The 20,858-nt window shown below is 43.7% G+C and overlaps 1 protein-coding gene across 1 annotated transcript in view; it reads left to right on the forward strand.

Annotated features, from left to right (window-relative positions):
- Reln (reelin) overlaps positions 1–20,858 on the forward strand; it is a 493,244-nt gene that overhangs the window by 399,673 nt on the left and 72,713 nt on the right. Inside the window, exons 29-38 of the mRNA XM_023724314.1 lie at positions 3,792–3,949; positions 5,149–5,356; positions 6,531–6,607; positions 11,664–11,822; positions 12,014–12,202; positions 12,954–13,227; positions 15,635–15,775; positions 15,880–16,057; positions 19,250–19,334; positions 20,779–20,858. The exon at positions 20,779–20,858 is cut by the window's right edge and continues 31 nt beyond it. Coding sequence (XP_023580082.1) covers positions 3,792–3,949; positions 5,149–5,356; positions 6,531–6,607; positions 11,664–11,822; positions 12,014–12,202; positions 12,954–13,227; positions 15,635–15,775; positions 15,880–16,057; positions 19,250–19,334; positions 20,779–20,858 — 1,549 coding nt within the window. The remainder of the gene's footprint in view (positions 1–3,791; positions 3,950–5,148; positions 5,357–6,530; positions 6,608–11,663; positions 11,823–12,013; positions 12,203–12,953; positions 13,228–15,634; positions 15,776–15,879; positions 16,058–19,249; positions 19,335–20,778) is intronic.

Raw genomic sequence — 20,858 nt, forward strand, 5'->3', positions numbered from 1 at the left:
CATTGATGCCTATTAGTCTCGCATTGTTCATCTTTGCATCATCTTGCAGGTGTTGGATTATTTTTTCCTGCATCCTAGTTGTTTTTAAGAGATCCTTTCTTACCTTTTCACTAGCTGCACCAGCATCTTCAAGATCTGAAACTCTTTCTTCACTTTCACTTAAATGGTTTTGCAAGCTTGTGATTGAGATTTTAATTTTCTCTATATCTCTTTGACTCTGCTTTATGCAATCTATTTCTTTCCTGTATTGCTCATTCAAGTAATCTGTCATTTTTCTAATCTCCTCTATTTTTTTTATCAATGTCTTCTTTAGAAGCGGTTATTAATTCTTATACTGTAGTGTTTTTTTCAGATTGGGTTTCCTCCCTGTGTTTCTGTAGTTGATTCTTTACTTCAGATGCTATGAGTGCTGAGAATTCTTTTTTTATTTCAGAAAAGAATTCCACTCTGAGTTCCTCTATAACTCTCTGCTGTTGATTATTTACTATCGACGTTATTAATTTGTACATTTGAGCTGAGCTAGTAGAAAAGAATTCTACTTTGAGTTCCTCTATGACTTTCTGCTGTTGCTCATTTACTATCGATGCTATTAATTCATACATTTGAGCTCAGATAATGTCCTTTGCACTGTTCTGGGTGGGCATTGGGTTTCCTCCATATGTTTCCTCATTTGATTCTTTACTGCAGATATTATTAATTCAGGGATTTCTTTTTTCATTTTTAATCTGAGTTCCTCTATACGTTTCTGCAGCTGTTTCTTTATTTCAGAAGCCATTGATTCATTGCTTTCAGCTATGTGATTCCCAATTTGTTCTGTGTTAGTGTCCTCTACACTTGTTATGAATGGGCTTGGGTTCTGAGATTGCATTTTGCTCCTTCTCGTTGTCATTTTGTGTAGCACTGTTTTCTGACCTTTGTTGTAGAGCTTTGGTGCAGTTATAACCTTAGCATGTACTGAAGTTCAGGTGCTGATGTACAAAGATTGGATTTATCCAGCTGTGCCTGGCTTGGGTCTAGCTGCTGTGCTCAGCTCTTTCCCGCTGCTGCCCTTGGGAGTGAATCTGTTGTGCTCCTCTGGCAAGATGTTCTGCTCCTGGACTAGCTGGTTGATTCTGTCCCCTACACTCTCTGCAGGGATTGCAGCTGCAGGGTTTCACCCCAGGCCTGTATGCCAGGTCTGAGCTGAGTCTGGAGGGGACAAGGTGGAGTAGGGGAGAGAGGCAGCTCTCCCACACACTCACCAGGCCTGGACTAGGACTGGATCTGGGGATTCCCATAATGTGACAGAAATTCCTACGCTGTGAGTGGGGTATGTGGGGGTACTATGGAGTGATGGGGGCATCCCAAGAGGGTGCAAGAGGGTGTCACCCATGCTGCACCTGGGCTGGGACCAGTAGGTCACGCCAGCACAAGGTAGCCAGAAGCTGTCCCACACTCTCACCGGGCCTGGGCTAGGACTGGGTCTGATTTCTCTCTCTCTCTCTCTCTCTCTCTCTCTCTCTCTCTCTCTCTCTCCCCCCCTATCTCTCCCCTACTTCCCTCTCCCTCTCCCTCTCTCTGACTTATTTTCAAAATGAATTCTTCACAAATTTTTCTTATTCCAGCAACACTGAGTCTGCTAAATTACTTGTGCTCAATCCCAAGGTTGTCACTGGGAAGAGAGCAGGGTAGCAACAGGTGTCAGGAACAGGCACATCTTGAAGAAATGAAAATGAAGCAAAATAGGCTTATGTCAGGATCGAGAAGCCTTGGTCCATTTGATCTGCATCTTCCTCCCAGCTCAGAATCACTTAGCACAAATTAAGAAGGAACACGGAAGCCTGTCTTGTACTTTCACTCTGAATTCTGATCATCCCCCTAGATTTCCCGTCTATGACTCACTGTGTCCTGGACTCACCCTTTTAACCAAAAACTATTTAGAGCTTATTTTTATTTATTTGAAAATGGATTTCTTACTACTGAGCTTCTGGGTCTTTTAGGTTCATGGTACACTTAACAGCGCTCTGCTTTTAGGGTCTAGAGGAGCCTTAGAATCTGGAAACAGAGGTGCCAGCTTGTCTGGGCCAGAGCACAACCTCCCTCCTTCATTATTATAATGAAAATGACAGGAACCTGGGAGAAAAGAGTGGACAGGGGGCATTGCTTGTCCTTCCTTCACCAAAACGACTTCTAAAATTCTTCCCAAAGGTGGGGTTCTTCAACCGTCTCAGTGGTTCTGGGCCCAGCTCAGAACCTATGTCTTCCAGGAATGAGCATTCAGTAGAGCCAGGCCCTTGTCTTGCTGTAGGAGCTTGGGGAGGGCAAGGCATCTGCCCTTTCTCCTGTGTTACTCTCTATGGTGTGGTTGAGGCTCCATCTTTCTCAAGGTTCTGTTACCTAAAACAAGAAACAAGTGTGACTTGTAATCCAAGAGGATGTGCATCGGGGAACCGGTATGCTTTCCTCTCTTGTCACAGATATGCAGTCTGTCTTTTGCAAAGCGGACACAGAATTGGTAAATTCTGGTGTCCACTAATCCATGGACTGGCTCTGAGATGAAGGGTAGCTTCACAGGCTGAGTAGCCTCATCTCTCCAATAGAAGGCATTTCTCCAAATCTCATGGCATGAAGACAACTGTGATTATTTTCCTTTTCCTTTTGCTTTGTTTTTGTTTTTGTTTTTTGTTTTGTTTTGTTTTGTTTTGTTTTGTTTTGTTTGGGTACCAGGGATTGAACTCAGGATCCTGCACTTGCCAAGCAAGTGCTTATTCTACTGAGCTATCTCCCCAAGTCTGCTTTGTTTTCAAAATCTCCTTTCACTCAGTTCTACTTGGCCTTTAAAAATAAGGCCAATGCATTTTGGATTAGAAAGCAAAGACATACTGTGATGTATTGACCTTCCTCTTTACATGCTGAAACTAAAGCTGGTATGAGTGGGTAATTAATCTGATTTTTAAAAAATTTAAACCTAATAATATTGTTGATTACAGTTTGGAAATTTTCCAACCATTAATGAAGAAATAAAGCCAGAGTTATGGTTCAGTATTTTCAAACTTCCTGAGTTACTTGAAGAGTTAAAAGAAATGCATTCTAGGGGCCGAGGAGAAGACTCAGTAGAATAAGCACTTGCCTGGCAAGCGCAAAGGCCTGAGTTCAATCCCTGGTTCTGCCATAAAAAAATAAAAAAGAAATGCATTCTGATACTGCCATGCTATTTTCCCAATAACAGAGGATAGGGACTGACCAGATAGCTCAGTGGACTGAAGTGCCTGCTTAGGCAGACACAGGGACCAGGGTTTGATCCCCAGCGTGCTGTGCCAACCCCACCCCCCAGGGTACCCTGAGATGGCAATGGGGACTGGGTGTGTGATAACTTCAAAAGTTCCCTAATAGCCTCTTCTAGTACCCATTAAATTATTATTATGAGAATATGAACTATTAAGTAAAGGAAACACTATCCTCCTGATTAGTGTTACCAACAGAAGAGGGGGTAAGAAAACATGCAAGAAAATCTATAACATGCTTCTGGCCATCAAAACCCTTCTACTAAAAAAAAAAAAAGAAAGAAAGAAAGAAAGAAAAACTCTTCTGTACCTAATATCCTCCTGGTACTGAAAGATTTATATTGAAGAAGAAATCAAAATTTGAGCACAATCCGAGAGAGATATCTTACGAAGGTTAAATGTGTGATCAAGCAGGCAGTGACATGCAGTTAAATATTAAATCTCTGGTGCTGCCTTTGAAGCTTCTGCACTCTGGTGCTTTGGTGGGAAATGTGGACTCAGGGACACATGTGCTGTGCTTCCCAACAGCAAGACCCGATTCCGGTGGATCCAGCAGAGCAGCTCCCAGAAGAATGTGCCTGCCTTTGGCTTGGATGGAGTCTACATATCCGAGCCCTGTCCCAGCTACTGCAGTGGCCATGGGGACTGCATCTCCGGCGTGTGCTTCTGTGACTTGGGGTACACGGGTAAGGTGGAGATATCGGTCTGATGATTTGCTTGTAAAGTGTCCGTCTGTCATTGCTGTATGTCATGCTCTTTGAAAGAAGTAGATTTTGAGTTTATTCCTCATAAGCCTAAGGATTATAGGAATTTGCCATCTGGGTACATGGAGGTACTAAAAGAGCTTCTAGCTGTCTCAGGAAGAAAGCCTGATAATATGAATTTCACTCCCCGAGGGGATTCATGTGTTATTAACAGCAATCAGAATGAACATTGCTTGAAGTCCTGCTTCATGCCAGGCACTCTCATAAGTGCTTCAGTTCTCATAATCCTGTGCCATAGCACTGTAAACCCTGCTCGCTTTTGTCACAAGTGAGGAACAGAGAGGTTAATAACTCAGGTTATGCAGCTAGGAGTTGCCAGCGCTGAGCTTCAAACTCAAACACTTGTTCCCCAAAACCCAAGCCCAAGCTCTTCACTGCTTGCCTGCAGGGTCTCCCTGGGCCCTTTATACTGCTTTAAAAAAAGAAAAGAATAACATTTTACACATTTAAAGTAAACATTGAAATTAGAAAATAATAAACCCAAGACTGCCAAAAGAAAGTGTTCCGAAGAATCAGTTTCTGAGCAGTCACCTTTAGATGTTACTACAGCAAAAATAAACAGAGAGCTGAGCTGAGAAGCCAAAACTGGAGAAACATCATGAGCATAAAAATATTTTTTGAAGTTTTCCTGGAGACAACTCCAGAAAGCCCTTGCCAGCTGGTCAGTGCCCTGCTCTGCATCTGCCAGGAACCAAAGACAGATGTGCAGCAGCCTGGTGAGGACTGTGCAGTCACTTGCACTTTCTAGGGCGGCATTTTTTAAATCTAGGATTAGCTCCCCTTGATAACGCTCTACTAGGAGGACTACAAGTGAGCACATTTTATCACGACAAGATCAATTTTGCAGTTTACACAAACCCCCTGAGCAGAAAGAGCTGGGAAATGGTGTTGTTCCCAGTCTCTCTCTTTATTAACTGATAAAAAAAAATTAAATTCCAGAGGTAGAGTGGCATCTTTGATGATAATAATAACTGCCATCCCCTCAGACAGACAGTTGTGAGATTGAGTTTCCATGTAGCTTCCTTCCTGGAACATCTATGGAAATTCTTTTTTTGCCTGTGTTTTGAATATACATTTTGGTGTTCAGAGATTCCAACTCAGCATCTCTCCTTTGTCTGAAGCCGCCCAGGGAACCTGTGTGTCAAACATTCCCAACCACAGTGAGATGTTTGATAGGTTTGAGGGCAAGCTCAGCCCGCTGTGGTACAAGATCACCGGCGGCCAGGTGGGCACCGGCTGCGGGACACTGAACGATGGCAGGTCTCTCTACTTCAATGGCCCTGGGAAAAGGGAAGCCAGGACTGTCCCCCTGGACACCAGGAATATCAGGTAAGCTGCTCGTTGACATGCTTCTCCTTAAGCTAGACTTCACCACACCATGTGGTCTACCCTTATACTGAAAGTTTACATAATAAAATTTCTCTGTGTAGTTCTGATATGTTACATGAAACAGAACTTTAGGCTAAAATCAAATACTTGGTTCCTACAAAAAAAAATCATGCTTAATTTATTAATCAACATAATCATCACTAAGGCCTGTGTGCCTAGTGTGCATTTAGCTTGCTTTTCTCAAGTTCTTTGTTGTTTTGAAAATTTGTTCATATAATACTTAATGTATGCTTATGAAACAAAGATGTTTTCAACTTTAAATTCAGTGTCTAAAAATGATACATCTTCAATTTTCTAAGTTTGTAGTCACTTATTTAAAACTACTGGGAAGGGCTGGGGAGATAGCTCAGTGGTTTAGGTTCCTGGCTGGCAAGCACAAGGTCCAGAGCAAAAAAAAAAAAAAAAAAAAAGTGTCTAAAACTACTCAGAAGTATTAAATATCTACACTGACACCTACTGGTAAAATATACAACTGTTTGATTTTTAAGATTAAAAGAAATAGCACATTTAAAACAAAATAGCTTTTTATCAATTAATTTACTTGAGAATTGGAAGGAAGGAAATAGAAAAAAGTTTGAAATTTGCAGACTTCATCCTCTCTAAAATCTGAAGCTACCCTCTCCTAGTTTTCCTTTTCCTTTCTTTCCACATCCTTTTCTCAAAGGTACTTGTCAAGCAAATGGCTCATGTGGATGGAGGCATAATCTCATTACACTAAGAGACCATTGAGTCTAAATCAATAATAGACGTGTAATTATCTGGCCATGCACAAAGAGTAGCCAACTTCATAGTGTTAGTTTTTTATATTAAGTTTCCAATGATGGAATTATCTGGAATTAAAGAATTTCTCATTAAATTACACTAGAAGAGGGGTTAATTTCTTTTTTATTTTATTATATAGAATAAATTCAGAGTCATTATTAGCTTTTCCTAAATGATGAGAGAATCACCTTACTATATCAGTATTCTTTCTGCCTGCCCTGTGATCTCTAGTTTAAAAGCAGTGCTTGAGAATTGTGGGAGGTTTTTTTTTTCCCTTTATATTACAAAATACAAAGGATTGAAGCTCTTCTAGGTTCAACTATTTGTAAGTAAACTGAAATTTCCCCCACAGGCTTGTTCAGTTTTATATACAAATCGGAAGCAAGACTTCAGGTATCACCTGCATCAAGCCGAGGGCGAGGGATGAAGGTAAGCTGCTCTTCCCATAGCAGTTGCAGTGACTCGTGACAAATTAGTTATTTTTCCTCCCAGACATCAGCCTGGATTTTGCAAACCCGTAATTCCCTTGCATAGTTCCTTCTCTTTCTTTATCCCTCTTCTAGAAAGGAAGGTTGCATGGAGCCATGATCTTTAACCTTTCCCATCCATCCTTATGCCTAAAAACTACCACAACCACTCTGAGTGTAGGCAGGATAAGAAGGCTTTGTTTCTAGGAACTCTATGGCTTCCTACAGGAAAGTGGAAAATGCAGCAGCAGAGATGTTGGCATTCTGTGTGAGGATAAAACTTGCAGGGCATTACTGAGTGCACATCAAACCCTACCTCTGCTCCCAAGCATATCGCAGGCACCGTAGTCCATGTGCAGGAGGGACCTCTCTTAGTGAAACCAGTGCCATGCATTTTTACTATGCATGTGTGGCATAGGTGGCACTGTGTCCAAGGGTTTTACTTTCATCTCCACAGCATCCCTTTGTCATAAGTCCTATTTTTTAATCCTATTGTACAGATGTGGAAGCTGAAGCACAAGCCAGTCACATAACTTGTCCACAGTCATGCACTTAATGAATAAATAGGATTGAAGCTACACCCTTTAACTCCAGAGTCTGTGCTGTAACCACCCTACTGTCCTCCTCTCCTGGCCCTCCTCTCCACCTCCAGTCTCAGATGGCTCAATTCTGAGCAAAATGCAAAGCCCATGACACATACGGGCCTCAGCAGCCCTGGGGGTAGGAAAGGTTCCCTGTGGCACTCAGGGTGTTTTTAGCACAAAATCCATGGGCTTCTCAGACAGCTTTTTCTCCAAACCTCGGCTTCAGAAGCAATACATGAAAAGTTTTGCAAGGTTATTAAGCTTGTATTTATGTCAGATGCGACTATAAAAAACACTGGCTCAGGCCAGCTAGATAGCTCAGCAGACTAACGCCAGCCAGATAGCTCAGCAGACTAAGCACCTGCTTAGGCAAGCGTAAAGACCAGGGTTTGATCCCCTGCACCACATGCCACACCGGCCCTCACCCCACGTGTGCTAAGCCAACCACTGAGACCAGGTGTGGTGGCGCATGCCTGTAATCCCAGCACTAGGGAGGCTGAAAACCGGAGCATCACATGTTGCATAGTGACACACTGTACCAAATACATTTAAAAATAAATAAGTAAATAACACTGACTCAAGCAATATCTGCTAGCCAATAGAACTTCAGAGTAGCCTGCTTGTCACCTTTACCCTTCTGTGGATATATCTTCACTAACCAAAGCCTTATTTTTAATAATTAGTTAAATCATCTACTTACTGAAGCAGCAGTCAGAAAATTTAGTGACCCTTTCACATTCTTTCATCTCTTCTGCAGAAATTTATTAAAAATCTGTTCTAAACAAGACACTGTTCTTGTTGCAGACGCAAGCCACCAAAAGACAGACACACCAGTCATGATGAGTTAGGCTATGCTGCAGTAACCAGCAGCCCTCTAAATATCAGTGAGTTCAAATGTGACTTCTCCCTTGTGCTACATTTTCTTCCTGGCTCTTCTAAAGTCCTCATTCCAGCCTTCAAGATAATGAAGCACCCACTGAGTAGATCTTGGACGCTGTCAGCCAGAGGGAAAGAGAAAGAGTAGCAAAGGAGACGAGAAGCACAGGCTGCCACACGCTAGGTGGGGAACAACCGCGGCAGCACACATAATGATCTAAGAAACAAGGAAATGTGGACTACAAGAGCCAGACAGAAGGAAACGAGCTCTTGAGATAGAAAGTAAACTTATTCATGGGAAGATGCTGATTTAGATACAGTACTTTGGGTAGGGGCTCATCAAGAAAGTGACATTTAATAAGTTGAAACCTAAGGAAAGTTTTCGAGTGTGACTCTTGAAATTTCCATATTTGTACCCATATCTGTAGATAAGCAATAAAAGAGAACACCTGGAACATAAACATAGTACAGTAACACCATCTCCTTATAGATATGAGGTCTGCTCTGTCTTACCTTCTGGTGACAAGCGCTGCTGTCCACCCCTGGGACAGGCCTACCAGAGGATCCCTTTAGGAGCAAGCGCCTCTCAGCTGGCCCAGAGCCACTTCCTTCAGCTCAGTGTTGGCCCTCCTGCAAGCACTTCTCAGCATTTCACTCAACGCTCGTTAGCATATAAATCTGCGCAGACCCTTGAGGGAGTTGCTTCCAGTGATGAAAGTGAAGATTCTTTACTTACTCAAGCTGAAGCATCAATTTATATATTTGGAATTAAAGTCAAAATTAGGCTGTTTTCCCAAGAGTTGGCAAAGTGCAGATGGAGTTGTCGTTTACATAGAGAAATGTTTTGCAGGCCTTAAACACTCTGTAGACGTGCCCCGCATGGCTAGGTTTGTTCAGATGTGCAGAGTGGTAAGTGACACAGCTGATGGGCTCAGCCACTGTAGGAAATGTGGGCTGCTGATCCCCTTTCTTCCACCCCACCACCGCTCTCTCCTGCTTCTCTGGAAGGAGCTCCGGCCTTGTCTTTGGAAGTGGGCGTCCTGGCTCAGCTCTTTGCCACCTGAGGGAATGCGTGATCCTCCTGGAAAAGCTAGAGAGCAGGAAAGTGGAGGCTCCACCTCCAGGGTCTGAAGTCACATTCGCATCTGCTGCCCTGCAGATTCTGAATAGACAGGGCTGGGGGGTGAGTGCCCTGACAAACCACCCTGGTGGAGTGATTCGCACTCACGATTTCTGCGGATCGCGAGGTCTGGCAGCTGAGCCGGGTGGTTCTGCCTCCGCCCGCGTTTCCCATGAGACCGCGGTGAAGATCAAGCCCTGCTGAGCACAGTCGCGGGGAGACCAGGGCCGCGTGATCTGTTTCCCCGATGGTTATTCATTTGGCTACTGGCAAAAGGCTTCAGTTCTCCTCTGGCTTTGGCAAGAGGCTTTAGGTTCTCACTGTGTAGATATGCACGTAGACAGGCCAGGTATTTCTTCTGATGGTTGGGCTTGAACCCAGAGCCTGATGCGCGTGAGGCAAGGGCTCTACCACTAGCCACAGCCTCAGTTCCACTGCGGTGCCTCCAGTGACCGCCTAGTCTCAGAAGCCCCACACCCCTCCTCCGACCGTATCTGTCCAGAAGTGAGCACTAAGCCCAGCTGAACTCATAAGGAAGAGAGTTAAACTTTTCTTGAAGGGAGGGGTGTCATAGAATTTTTGGACATACTTTTAAAATTGACACAGACAGGGCCTGTTCCAGAGGGATTCAGGTGCTGGCCTTGGGCTGTACTTTGAATAGAAAGCACTAGGAAGAATTTGTCAATGACTATTATGCTCAGGAGGCTTCACTTCCGGTACTGTAATCTGCCTTTTAAATAGCCCACCCCAAGCAAGAGTATTGCTAACTCTCATTCATTCCCTGTCCCCCTCTTCCTCTTTCCCTTCATCCCTCCCTCTCCCTCGTGTCTCCCTCCTCCCTTTCTGTCTCTCTGTCTCTCTCTTTGACTCTCCCCTCCCCCGTTTTCATCTTATTAAATTTAAAGCACATTAACACAAATTAATAGCCACAAGAAAGCTTAACTCCAGAAGAGCCTGTGCACCCAGCCACCCAGCATCATGCAGCCCGGCGGGCGGGGCACACGCGGAGGGTTGGAGTCTGGGGCCAGCCGGAGTCCTCAGCTTGCCTGAAGACCACAAGCAGCTTAGCTTCCTTTGCTTCCTGAAGCTCCACTGTGCCCCCCCAAGGAGGCCCTGGGCTTTGAGCCGCTTTTATCCTGTCCTTCAGTTGGATGAGTTCTTTTGTTTAAAATCAAGTAACTTCACTTTACTTTAGATTGCTAAATTTAAGCCTTGTCATCATTATTGTCCCAGACATCATCCCTTGTCACATATCATAATCATAATTCCTTGTGCTATTAATTAGCATTGAACAATTGCCTTTTAGCTCTATATTTTATCCTATTTCCAGAACCTTTATTTTAGTAAACTCATTATCTCACATGACTTAAAGGGACAGATAAGTTCTATGCAATCAATAATAATGAAATTTAAAAGTTGTTTATACCATGAATGACTTACAACTTTCCAAGCATTTGAGTATGATAAAATAAAAATAGCAACTGTAACACACTAAGAGTAATTGCTGTGACGACTTAGAAAATAGTGTATCCAGTCGTAAGTAGGAATAGGCTGTGCAAAGTCTAGGAATAATTTTAGAATAGTTAATTAGAGAGACCCCCTCTGCACCCTGTATATATGTTCCCAAGAGCAGCAGGGATATTGCTATTGTCTCATCCTTAGTAGTTTGTTCCTCTGCAACCAGCATATCCCTTCCCCTGTGTCCTGTTTCAAAATGAAAAACGTTTCAGGGAGAGTTAGCAGGGGTGATGCACAAGGTCCCGCAACGTCGCTGTGAAGCTCCCTGGGCCCTGTCACCTAGTGACTGGCGGATGGCGTGGAGTAATCAGAAGGGAGAAGAGTGGCACAGAGAAAGGAAAACGGAGCTCGCCCTGGGGAGGGGTCGGTCTGCCTTGCTCTTTAATGATTTTCCTTCATTCAGGCTTTGCTAACCAAGGTCTAACCAAATGCAAGCTTCCAGTTAGAGGGTCCTTTTGGTGAGCAGAATTAGAGGCAGCGCAGCGCTTGTTGCCTAACGCTTCGGCAGCATCGTGCCCGACTTGATGTAGTGCCAGGAGATTGAGACGTTTCTTCTATGCACATGAGAGTGGTGTGAAACTTTGTAATGTTCAGAGCAAAATCTAAAATTCAAGTGCAGGGTCTGAAGTGGATTTTTATGTCCCCTTCCTAACTCCCTCATCACTCATACCAAGCTGAGTGGTCTCTGAGAGAGCTTGTATATTTTTTGTCTCCATTTACTGGGAGTCGGTGCATTACAAACTGTCAAGAAATTGATGAGCCTTCAGCTCTACTAATTCACTCCTTGGGCGCTGGATAAATGTGCCCTCAGTCGAGGAGACACAATTTAAAGTCACTGCCACTTTTGCCATTTAAAAAATACTGTTCCTTGCCTTGAGGAAAGCTGTCCTAGTAACCGAATTTATGGTCTTCTACCTCAGGGCTTGTTGTTCAGTACTCGAATGACAACGGGATAGTCTGGCATTTGCTCCGAGAGTTGGACTTCATGTCATTCCTGGAACCACAGATCATTTCCATTGACCTGCCCTGGGAAGCCAAGACGCCTGCAACAGCTTTCCGATGGTGGCAGCCACAACACGGTAAGGTGCTGCTGGCCAGAACTTTCCTAGTGGCTCCCAGATCACGCGTCACCCATACCCGTCTCGTATTATGCGCATCTTAATTTGCAGTCAATTTCTGGGCAATTTGATTTAAAATGATGGTTGCGAAGGTGTTCGGATTGCCATGTGACAACAAGCCTTCTCCGGCTCTTTCTTTCATCTGATTGCAGGAAAGCACTCTGCCCAGTGGGCTTTAGATGATGTCCTTATTGGGATGAATGACAGCTCTCAAACTGGATTTCAGGACAAATTTGATGGCTCTTTAGATTTGCAAGCCAACTGGTATCGAATCCAAGGAGGTCAAGTTGATATTGACTGTCTCTCCATGGACACGGCTCTAATGTTCACGGAAAACATAGGTATACATTATCACCAGATAAAGGGGGGATATTGAGTTAGCTAGAGGACTAAATTAACTGAAATTCAAAAGGAAACTCTCTAATATACAACTCAAACTGCCTGTGCCAAGGGAGGCTCATGGGGAAAAAAACTTGGAATGTCCTCTAAGAGAAGTTGGGGAGGCCAACTTATTTTCACAGTGACACACTTATTTTGTTGTTGTTGTTATTATTACTGTTGTTGTTTTGGGTTTTTTGGGTTGGTTTGTTTGTTTGTTTTTGTATTTTAGGGAAGGGCCTACAGGGTGTTCAGGGTCTCACTACTAGATTGGACTTGTAGTGATCTGCCTGTTTACAGCCTCCCACGAGCTGGGATTCCAGGCATGTGCCACCATACCCAGGCTCGATTGCCATCTCAGCATGCCCCGGGAGCAGGCTGGCACAGCAGGCCTAGGGATCAAACCCCCAGCCCCTGCACCTGCTTGCAGGTACTTTAATCTGCTGAGCTGTTTGGCCGGCCCTTCAGAGTGATACATTAAAAAGACTGTAGGATATCATCCTCTGTTACGATGGTAAAGCTTTACAAATTAGCAGCCTTCCAGATTTTCAAACAATAAGTACCAAAGCAAGAGTCAAAACATGCATGAGGTACTGAAGAAAAACCATGGGTTTCATTTGCTGTTGGGAATGTTGACTGCAATTGTAAGAGCCAAATAAGAAAAAGCATTCAGGTTTTGTTTTTGTTTTGTTTTTTTCTTTTTCTTTTTGGTAGGGAAACCTCGTTACGCTGAGACCTGGGATTTCCACGTGTCAGCATCCACCTTCCTGCAGTTTGAGATGAGCATGGGTTGCAGCAAGCCCTTCGGTGACAGCCACAGTATCCAGCTCCAGTACTCAGTCAACAATGGCAAGGACTGGCATCTCGTCACCGAAGAGTGCGTCCCTCCCACCATTGGCTGTCTGCACTACACCGAAAGTTCAATTTACACCTCAGAAAGATTCCAGAATTGGAAGCGGATCACTGTCTACCTTCCACCCTCCACCAAGTGAGGATTGTCATTTGGCTAAGTGTCAGAACTTCAGGTTTCTGTCACTTAATTTGAAAATAATTGTGTCTGTACTAGGGAATTCTATTACAGTTCAATGATAAATTGTGCAAAGAATTTGCTAGGAGGAAGAAAAGAGCAAGCTGTTGAGGGCTGCAGCATTTAAATGTGGCCAGACAGTCCTAGTCTTACCAGGCTCAACTCTTCTGTCCATTGGCAACGTGAAGCCCTACCCCCACCAGCCTGCTTTTAAACTATTGCAAGCCTACATCTCTACCCAGATGCCAGACTGACATTTATTCCCAGTAAGGGATGTGAAATCTTCACACATAGGAGAGTACCTTCAGGGTTTTTTTGTTTTTGTTTTGGCCTTATCTCAGGACCACAGTATGAACTCAAAGGCTAGCTCCTCTTTGGAATACCTTTGCCATCATGTCTCTCTCCTGCCCTCCCCAACATTTCGGATCACATTGGAGAGGTGTGTTGGCTCAGAGCAGGCCTTTGTGTCATTTGAGCATCTGTTAGGAGCTAAGGTACATGGTGATGGCTGGCTCGAAACCGTGTCGTCCTGGGGCTGTGCTCTCCCCGAGGCTGGGCTGGGCTGAATTCCAGGAAAACTGGCCTCCCTGGGCTTTTTGACTCCTCACCTTCCTGCTAGGTTTAGACAGTGGCAGACACTGGCTGGCAAGAGAGGAGATGGTCAATAAGGGAAAAAGTCACAGTTTTCCCTGGCTTCCGGGGACCTGATCCTGGGTACCAGCAATAGTCTCTTACTTGTGTCCCTTCAGCCTTGGCCCCCTAGTGGCTTCTTGACTTGGCCAATCTCTGATTTCCTCATTGCTTTGGTTGGCCTCTCAGCCCTGCCACTAACTATGTGTCCAGTTCTTGTGTACAATTCTCTCTGTGTTAAATGCTTACAGTGGTTTCTATTTTCCTGGTTCCATTCAGATTCAGAAACGCATAGCCAAATGGCAGGAGAAAGTGTGAGAACCCAAAATATTAATATTTGCTCTAAAATAGCTTTCTCGGAACTTTATATAATGCTTGTCTGTAGCTCATTGTTTTGTTTTGTTTTTCTAGTACTAGGGATTAAGTAAGGCAAGCGGTCTACTACCAAGCTGTATTCTCAACACTTTCTGTTTATTGACACTGGATTTCACTAAGTTGCCTTAAATTTGAGATCCTCCTGCTTCAGCCTCCCAAGAAGCTGGGAAGGCAGGCCTGTGCCATTGTGCCCAGTTCCCTTTGTTTTTTAAATCAACAAAAATTTATTGAATATTTGTTGTGTTTTAAGTACTGTGATGCTAAATGAATAAGCTGGTGCTAAGAGCCCACATATATTATTTAGGAGAACAGATATCTGAGCATTTATCATACAAAATGATACAGAGGTTAATTCTCAGAGACACTATTGAAACACAGGAGGATGCTACCTGATTCTAACTGGGGGTGTCAGGAGGAGCTTCCCAGGGGAGGCAGCGTCTCTCAGCTAAGTCTGAGTGAGCGGGGCTTGTCCAGGCAAAGAGGAACCGGGGAGCACTTATACTGTTCTGAACCAGGACAAAACCCAGACACCCACAAAAGCCTGAGCTGATGTGGAAATTCAAGGAGTCAGTGCTGCCCAAACAGAAACTGAGGTGAGGATGGTGCCAACTGTGTCCGTCACGTACGTCATCCAAGGTGCTGGGCCTTGGCAGACCATGTGCTGCGAACCAGCGAAGGCATGACAGTGGGGACGGGTTAGGTCCCACTTAAAGCCCCCGTGCTGACAGCTGTGTCATACTGAGGAGGACTCGTGGTGACAGAACAGGACTTGTGGTGCTGGTGGTGAGGTTGCCTCAGTGTCTTCCAAGGCTCAGGGCAGAAGCACAGCAGAAACCGCGGCAATGCATCCCACCATCCCAGTCCTCAGCTTTAGACAGCCAAAGCGTCAGAAGCAAAAGAGCGTGCCAAAGCGGATGCTCGCAGGAAAGAGCGGGCCCTCTCAGAAACCGTATGGGAACAGTGCAATGGGGGCCTCCTCGCCTGGGCTGTGTAAGTCCCACTGTTCCTCGTGTCTGTCACCCTCCATCTCTTTTCCCATACTGAGCAACAGTAAAAACCTGAAAGCAAAAGCTACAATTCTACTAGATTTCAAAATCATAATAGATCAATAGCTCAAAATGACTCTTCCATCTCACACGTCTGTAGACTCAGATTTTAAAAAATGGTGAAGGAGTTAAGGAGCGTGCTTTCTGCTCGTCTCTTTATGGGTCGAGCAGAAAGAGCAGCAGCTACTTGGGAGGAAAATGAAGTCTCAAGGAACAGGGAAGCAGACCCTGGAAGAGGGTGCTTCAAGGGAGAGGAACGTGCAGCGCGGCCCTGTGCTCTCAGGACTGCCAAGCCAATGACGTGTTTTCTTGGTTAGTTCTCCCAGGACACGATTCAGATGGATCCAGGCCAACTACACAGTCGGGGCTGATTCCTGGGCCATCGATAATGTCGTGCTGGCCTCGGGGTGCCCTTGGATGTGCTCAGGACGAGGGATTTGTGATGCGGGACGCTGTGTGTAAGTTAATAAAACTGGCAGCTTCTCTTCACATAATGCACCAGTAAAGCCAGCCCGGTGAACAGGTGACGAATGATGCCTCTTCCCCTCTCATTTCTCCTTAGGTGTGACCGCGGCTTCGGTGGACCCTACTGTGTCCCTGTTGTCCCTCTGCCCTCCATTCTGAAAGATGACTTCAATGGGAACTTACATCCTGACCTCTGGCCTGAAGTGTATGGTGCGGAAAGAGGGAATCTGAATGGAGAAACCATCAAATCTGGAACTTCTCTGATTTTTAAAGGGGTCAGATAAGCTTCTGCTTCTCTGCTCTCTACTCCTGCCGGTCCCTTCCTATGTGCTGCTCCACACAAGGGCATTTCGGAACCTGTTCCGATGATGCAGTTTCGTTCCTAGTTACTCCTGTCTTCAAGCTCAAACCTTGTTTCCCTTTCCATGAAGCGCAGTCACTTTTGTAATCACTTGGGCATAAAATTTTCCCTCTCCTTTGGTGATCAGACAAGATTTTAAAAACTGGTTTTATAAAAGATGTTTCCATTTTTTTTCTTCCTTTTTTTAAATCTTTCTTTCCAGCCAGTAGTGGCAACTTTAAGAAAACCAAACATTTAAGTCAAATACAGCATTCTCGAACATTGCTAGTGTATTCTTGCCTTTTGCCCTACATGTCTAAAGAAATGTTAAACAGTTGATGAAACTCTGTGCTCCACTGGCAAATCTTCATGTCTGAACACAGACTGCAGCCGGGACCTCGCTGCAGGGGCTACTGACTAATCTAAGTGTGTAAATGAAACCATGGAGAAAAACCTGCATGGGTCTCGAGACAACCTTCGTGACTAATATCTAACCCTCAGAAAATTAGACACCCTGGTACTTTTTCAATTGCAGTGAATAAATGCCAGGTTTCATCCTTCTTAGAATCTAAATGCCTAAAAAGTTTTAAATTAGAAAGGAAAAATGCTTGACAGTTACAAGTCCCTGTGAGTTTTGAAGAACCAAAGAAACTGCGGTCTTAGCACACTTCAGAGCAGAAAATGCTGATTTTTATTCTTGGCTTTAGTCTTGTCTAAGGCTTCGGCACTTGTTTTCATCATCTAAGGTCTGATTCACTTGAAGCAGCTGACAGGACTGAAGAGTGCAACCCCTGTAACTTTTCATGATTCAAAAATCTTTGCCTGATAAATTTTTAAGCAGTACAATTAACCTAGTCCTATAAACAGAGGGACACGTAGTCTTGTATAAAATTTTCCCTTTAGCCATGCAGACGCAAGAGCAGCCAAGCGTTATATGTGGGGCTATATTATCCATGAGCCTTGCAAGAGGTAGACGGTCTGGTGTGTGCCATTCGGTAGGTTGCAGTTTGACCTAGAAAGTCATTCTTTCGTGAAAAAAAGAAATGATAGTCTCTTTATAGATTCGGGAATACTATCAGCTGTTAAAATACCTCATTGGTTGCAGAATTCTTCTTCACATTTGGCACAAATGGATTGATGAACCTTGAAAAAGATGAACAAAGAAATATATCTGTGTGAACCACAATATATATGGCAGCAGGGTTGAACAATAGAAGTGCTCAATTATAATCAAATATTAAAAATATGAAAGAAAGATACCTCATATTACAGATCATGCCCACTTTCAACAAAATTGCTCCTCTGAAAAGCAATATGAAATGAATCCTTTTATGAGCAACTTGTACTTGCCCATGAGAACCATCTTCTACTTTCATTCCATAATTAAGGGAGAATAACAAAGTAGTTATCTCTTTATCTCGATGTTAGCAGCAGATATTAGCTGAATCTATGAATTTTCAGCCTCAAAGGTTTTTCATTCCAAGCTGAAGAAGGCACCTTCCACTGTAACCTCAGCCTCCACATGCCACTAAGACGTAAATCCTAAATTTCGTGCTTGCAAAAAGGAAAAGAGAGAGGAACACAGATAGGCAGAGCACTCTTAGGTGCAGAAGATAAGCCAAATCTGGAAATGTGAGTGTTTTTCACATGAACCTTCAGCCCTAGAGGTATGAATCTATGGCGTCTGAAGTTGAAAGGAGGATCTAAATATGGCTGCTTCTCCATTACGACACCAAGTAACTCTCAAATTCTAAATTTATCATCCGAATTTCTTCTCTTGAAACCAAAAGATAGGTTAACGGACAAGGCACTGGTGACTTAACCAAGAACAGAGGCTAAGTTTCAGAGTCTGACATACATACCCAAGTTCAAATCCCACCACCATCTCTTACAAACTATCTCTCTCTGAATTTCAGTCTCCTTATTTGCAACATGCGAATGATGTCCTTCTCTTAAAGAGGAGCCATTAGTGCTTTAAATAAGTCCCTGCTTTAGAACCTGGCAAGATGTAGGTACTCGGTATGTGTCTGCTATTCTCAAAGTGGCTCTATTTGAAATTGTTTCAGCTATTGAACACTATGATACAGAATAAATGTTAAGAAGGAAAAATGTGCTCTTGCTGCTGATACTATATTTGACTTTTGTTAGTTGGATAATTAAGAAATCAGCTGGGAAAACAAAAAGAAAAAAAGAAATCAGCTGGGGAGATAGCTCAGTGGAATAAGTGCTTGCCTGGCAAGTGCAAGGGCCTGAATTCAATCCCCCATACCGCAAAAAGAAAAAAAAAACAAAAAAAAAACAAGAAGTCAGTTGACAGTGTCCACTTAGCACCCCAGCCATAGACAGAGTCCTTTCATTCAGAAGTCACAGCTGAAAAGCAAGCCTCATTTGGACCTTAGGACAGATGCATAATGAGACCTGCCTTCCTGGCTGTCGCCACAGCCCTGCGTACACATGAAGAGAACAACCTTTCCAGCTGTCAATCCCAGACAACCAGAAATAGTTAATTAGCAGAAAAAATTACTAAAGCTAATGTGATCTCTTTTCTTGTTGCTTGTCTTCGCCGCATGAATGATTCCAGCGTGGGCCTGGGGACCTGCCTTAGTTACGCCTTATTTAACTTGGCCAGCTGGGGGGTGTGCGGCAGCCTGAATGGGAGCCTCCTGGGGCTGGCAGAACCCACGAGGGAGTAGTGAGTTTCTTACACTCCGTGGGATCCTGGAAAAGTTACCTGTTAGTTCCTGGCCTCCAGCAGGAGCCCTCAACACATTTTCCACCTGCTTCCCCCTCACTTCCTTGGCCACATGCTGTGATCAAAGGAGGTGATTCTTTTTAAAGGCCTGTAGCTCCCTAATGCTAGCATTTGTGCAGCACTTTCTGTAAAAGTCACAGTGGCATATGACTTAGAGGTGAGACAATGCGTTGTGTTACTCAAGCCTAGGAAATGAAGGCCATTCAGAGACAAGGAACAAGGATTGCTCGGTTTTTCCTTCTGAACTAGTCAGAAGACTGCTTCTCAGTCATTATATTTAATTCTTATTTAGATAATGCAAGTTAGGTGTATAAAATCAGAGGAAAATTTTGCACATGAAATAAGGTTGCCTGACACATCTTTGCCTGTTTTCAGGAAGGACTACGGATGCTTATTACAAGAGATCTAGATTGCACTAATACTATGTACATCCAGTTTTCACTGAGATTTATAGCAAAAGGTAAGCCTTTCAATGGGTATTAAGTCATTTTTTCCCTGCAAGATAATTTCCCCATGTATAGTTCCCGCTCTGCCAAGCAATCACAGATTTAAAGACCCATAAATTTTGGTTAGGGAGGATCTAACATAAATTTGTATACATAAATGTTCACAGTTGTTTGTTTTAATGTATGGGGAAGATAACTACTGACTTTAAATGATTTATTATAACTGTAGTAATCACACTAATTCTATGGTAGGTAAATTCATCATTATGTTCCTGAGTTAACTCACCGCTAGTTTCTGGCTATGAGGATTTTAAACTTTAAGGATCACTATGAGTCCAATCTGTGTGATAAGACCCTGTGGTCCCTATACTAAATACATTAAAAAAGGAGGGGTGGGCAGGCCAGATAGCTCAGTGGACTAAAACACCTGCTTAGGAAGGCACAGCAACTGGGTTTGATCCCTGGTATGCTGTGCCAGCCCTGCCCCCAGGGCACACTGAGGTGGTGAATGAGATGGGGCATGGTGGTGCGCCCCTATAATCCCAGCACTTGGGAGGCTGAAAACAGGAGGATCACTATGAGTCTGATCTGTGTAGTGAGACCCTGTAGTCCCTGTACTAAATACATTTTAAAAAATTAATTTTAAAAAAAGAGTAGTGAAATACAACACTACAGCAAAATGCCATTGCAGAGTGACATGGACTTAGGCCCAGAAGATAGTAGCTTATAAAATACGTTGCTCATGTGCACTTGCTGCAGTGATAAGTTAAAATGAACATATAGGGCTGGGGAGATAGCTCAGTGGTCTAAGTGCCTGTCTGGCAAGCTCAAGAACCCAGGCTCGATCCCCGGTACTGCATGCTGTGCCACTCCAGAACCCCAGTGCACTGTGCCGGCCACTGAAGCTGGGTGTGGTGGCACATGCATGTAATTGCAGTGCTGGGGAGGCTGAGACACAAGGAGACACAAATGAAAATTTTGAATTGGTAATAGCTGTGAACCTAAAAATCTATTCTTTGTCATTCTGAATTTGCATATTTCACTAAATAATTTTGTGAAATAATCTGATTATGGGTATAATAAAAGTTTCAAGTAGGTTTTAGTTTTTATCCCAAGAGTTAAATGTTTAACACCATGTAAAATTGTACTTCCATGTATAATCAAAATGTTTTGATACACTGTCTCCTAAATACAGAAAGATATAGAGGCATATATGAAAGAGAAAGGGAGGTATTATCCTGTGCAGGTCCAGGATTTGGTGTTTATGTTGAGAAAATGTTTATTAAAAAAAAAAAAAAACCTAGCCTGCCATTGCTTTCGGCCTTGGAAGGATTTAGACTGTAAGGTCTCTAAGTAGCTATGCCTTGGCTGCTGCCCTGATGTCTGAAGCATAGGCTAAGGCTATAATCTGCCCACTGCTACCACAGTATGTCTTATGCCATTTTATCTGCTTTGTAGGTACCCCCGAGAGGTCTCACTCTATTCTACTACAGTTCTCCATGAATGGAGGAATCACTTGGCACCTGATGGATGAATTT

Source organism: Octodon degus, unplaced genomic scaffold, assembly GCF_000260255.1.
Source record: "Octodon degus isolate 3935 unplaced genomic scaffold, OctDeg1.0 scaffold00108, whole genome shotgun sequence".
Lineage (NCBI taxonomy): Eukaryota > Metazoa > Chordata > Mammalia > Rodentia > Octodontidae > Octodon > Octodon degus.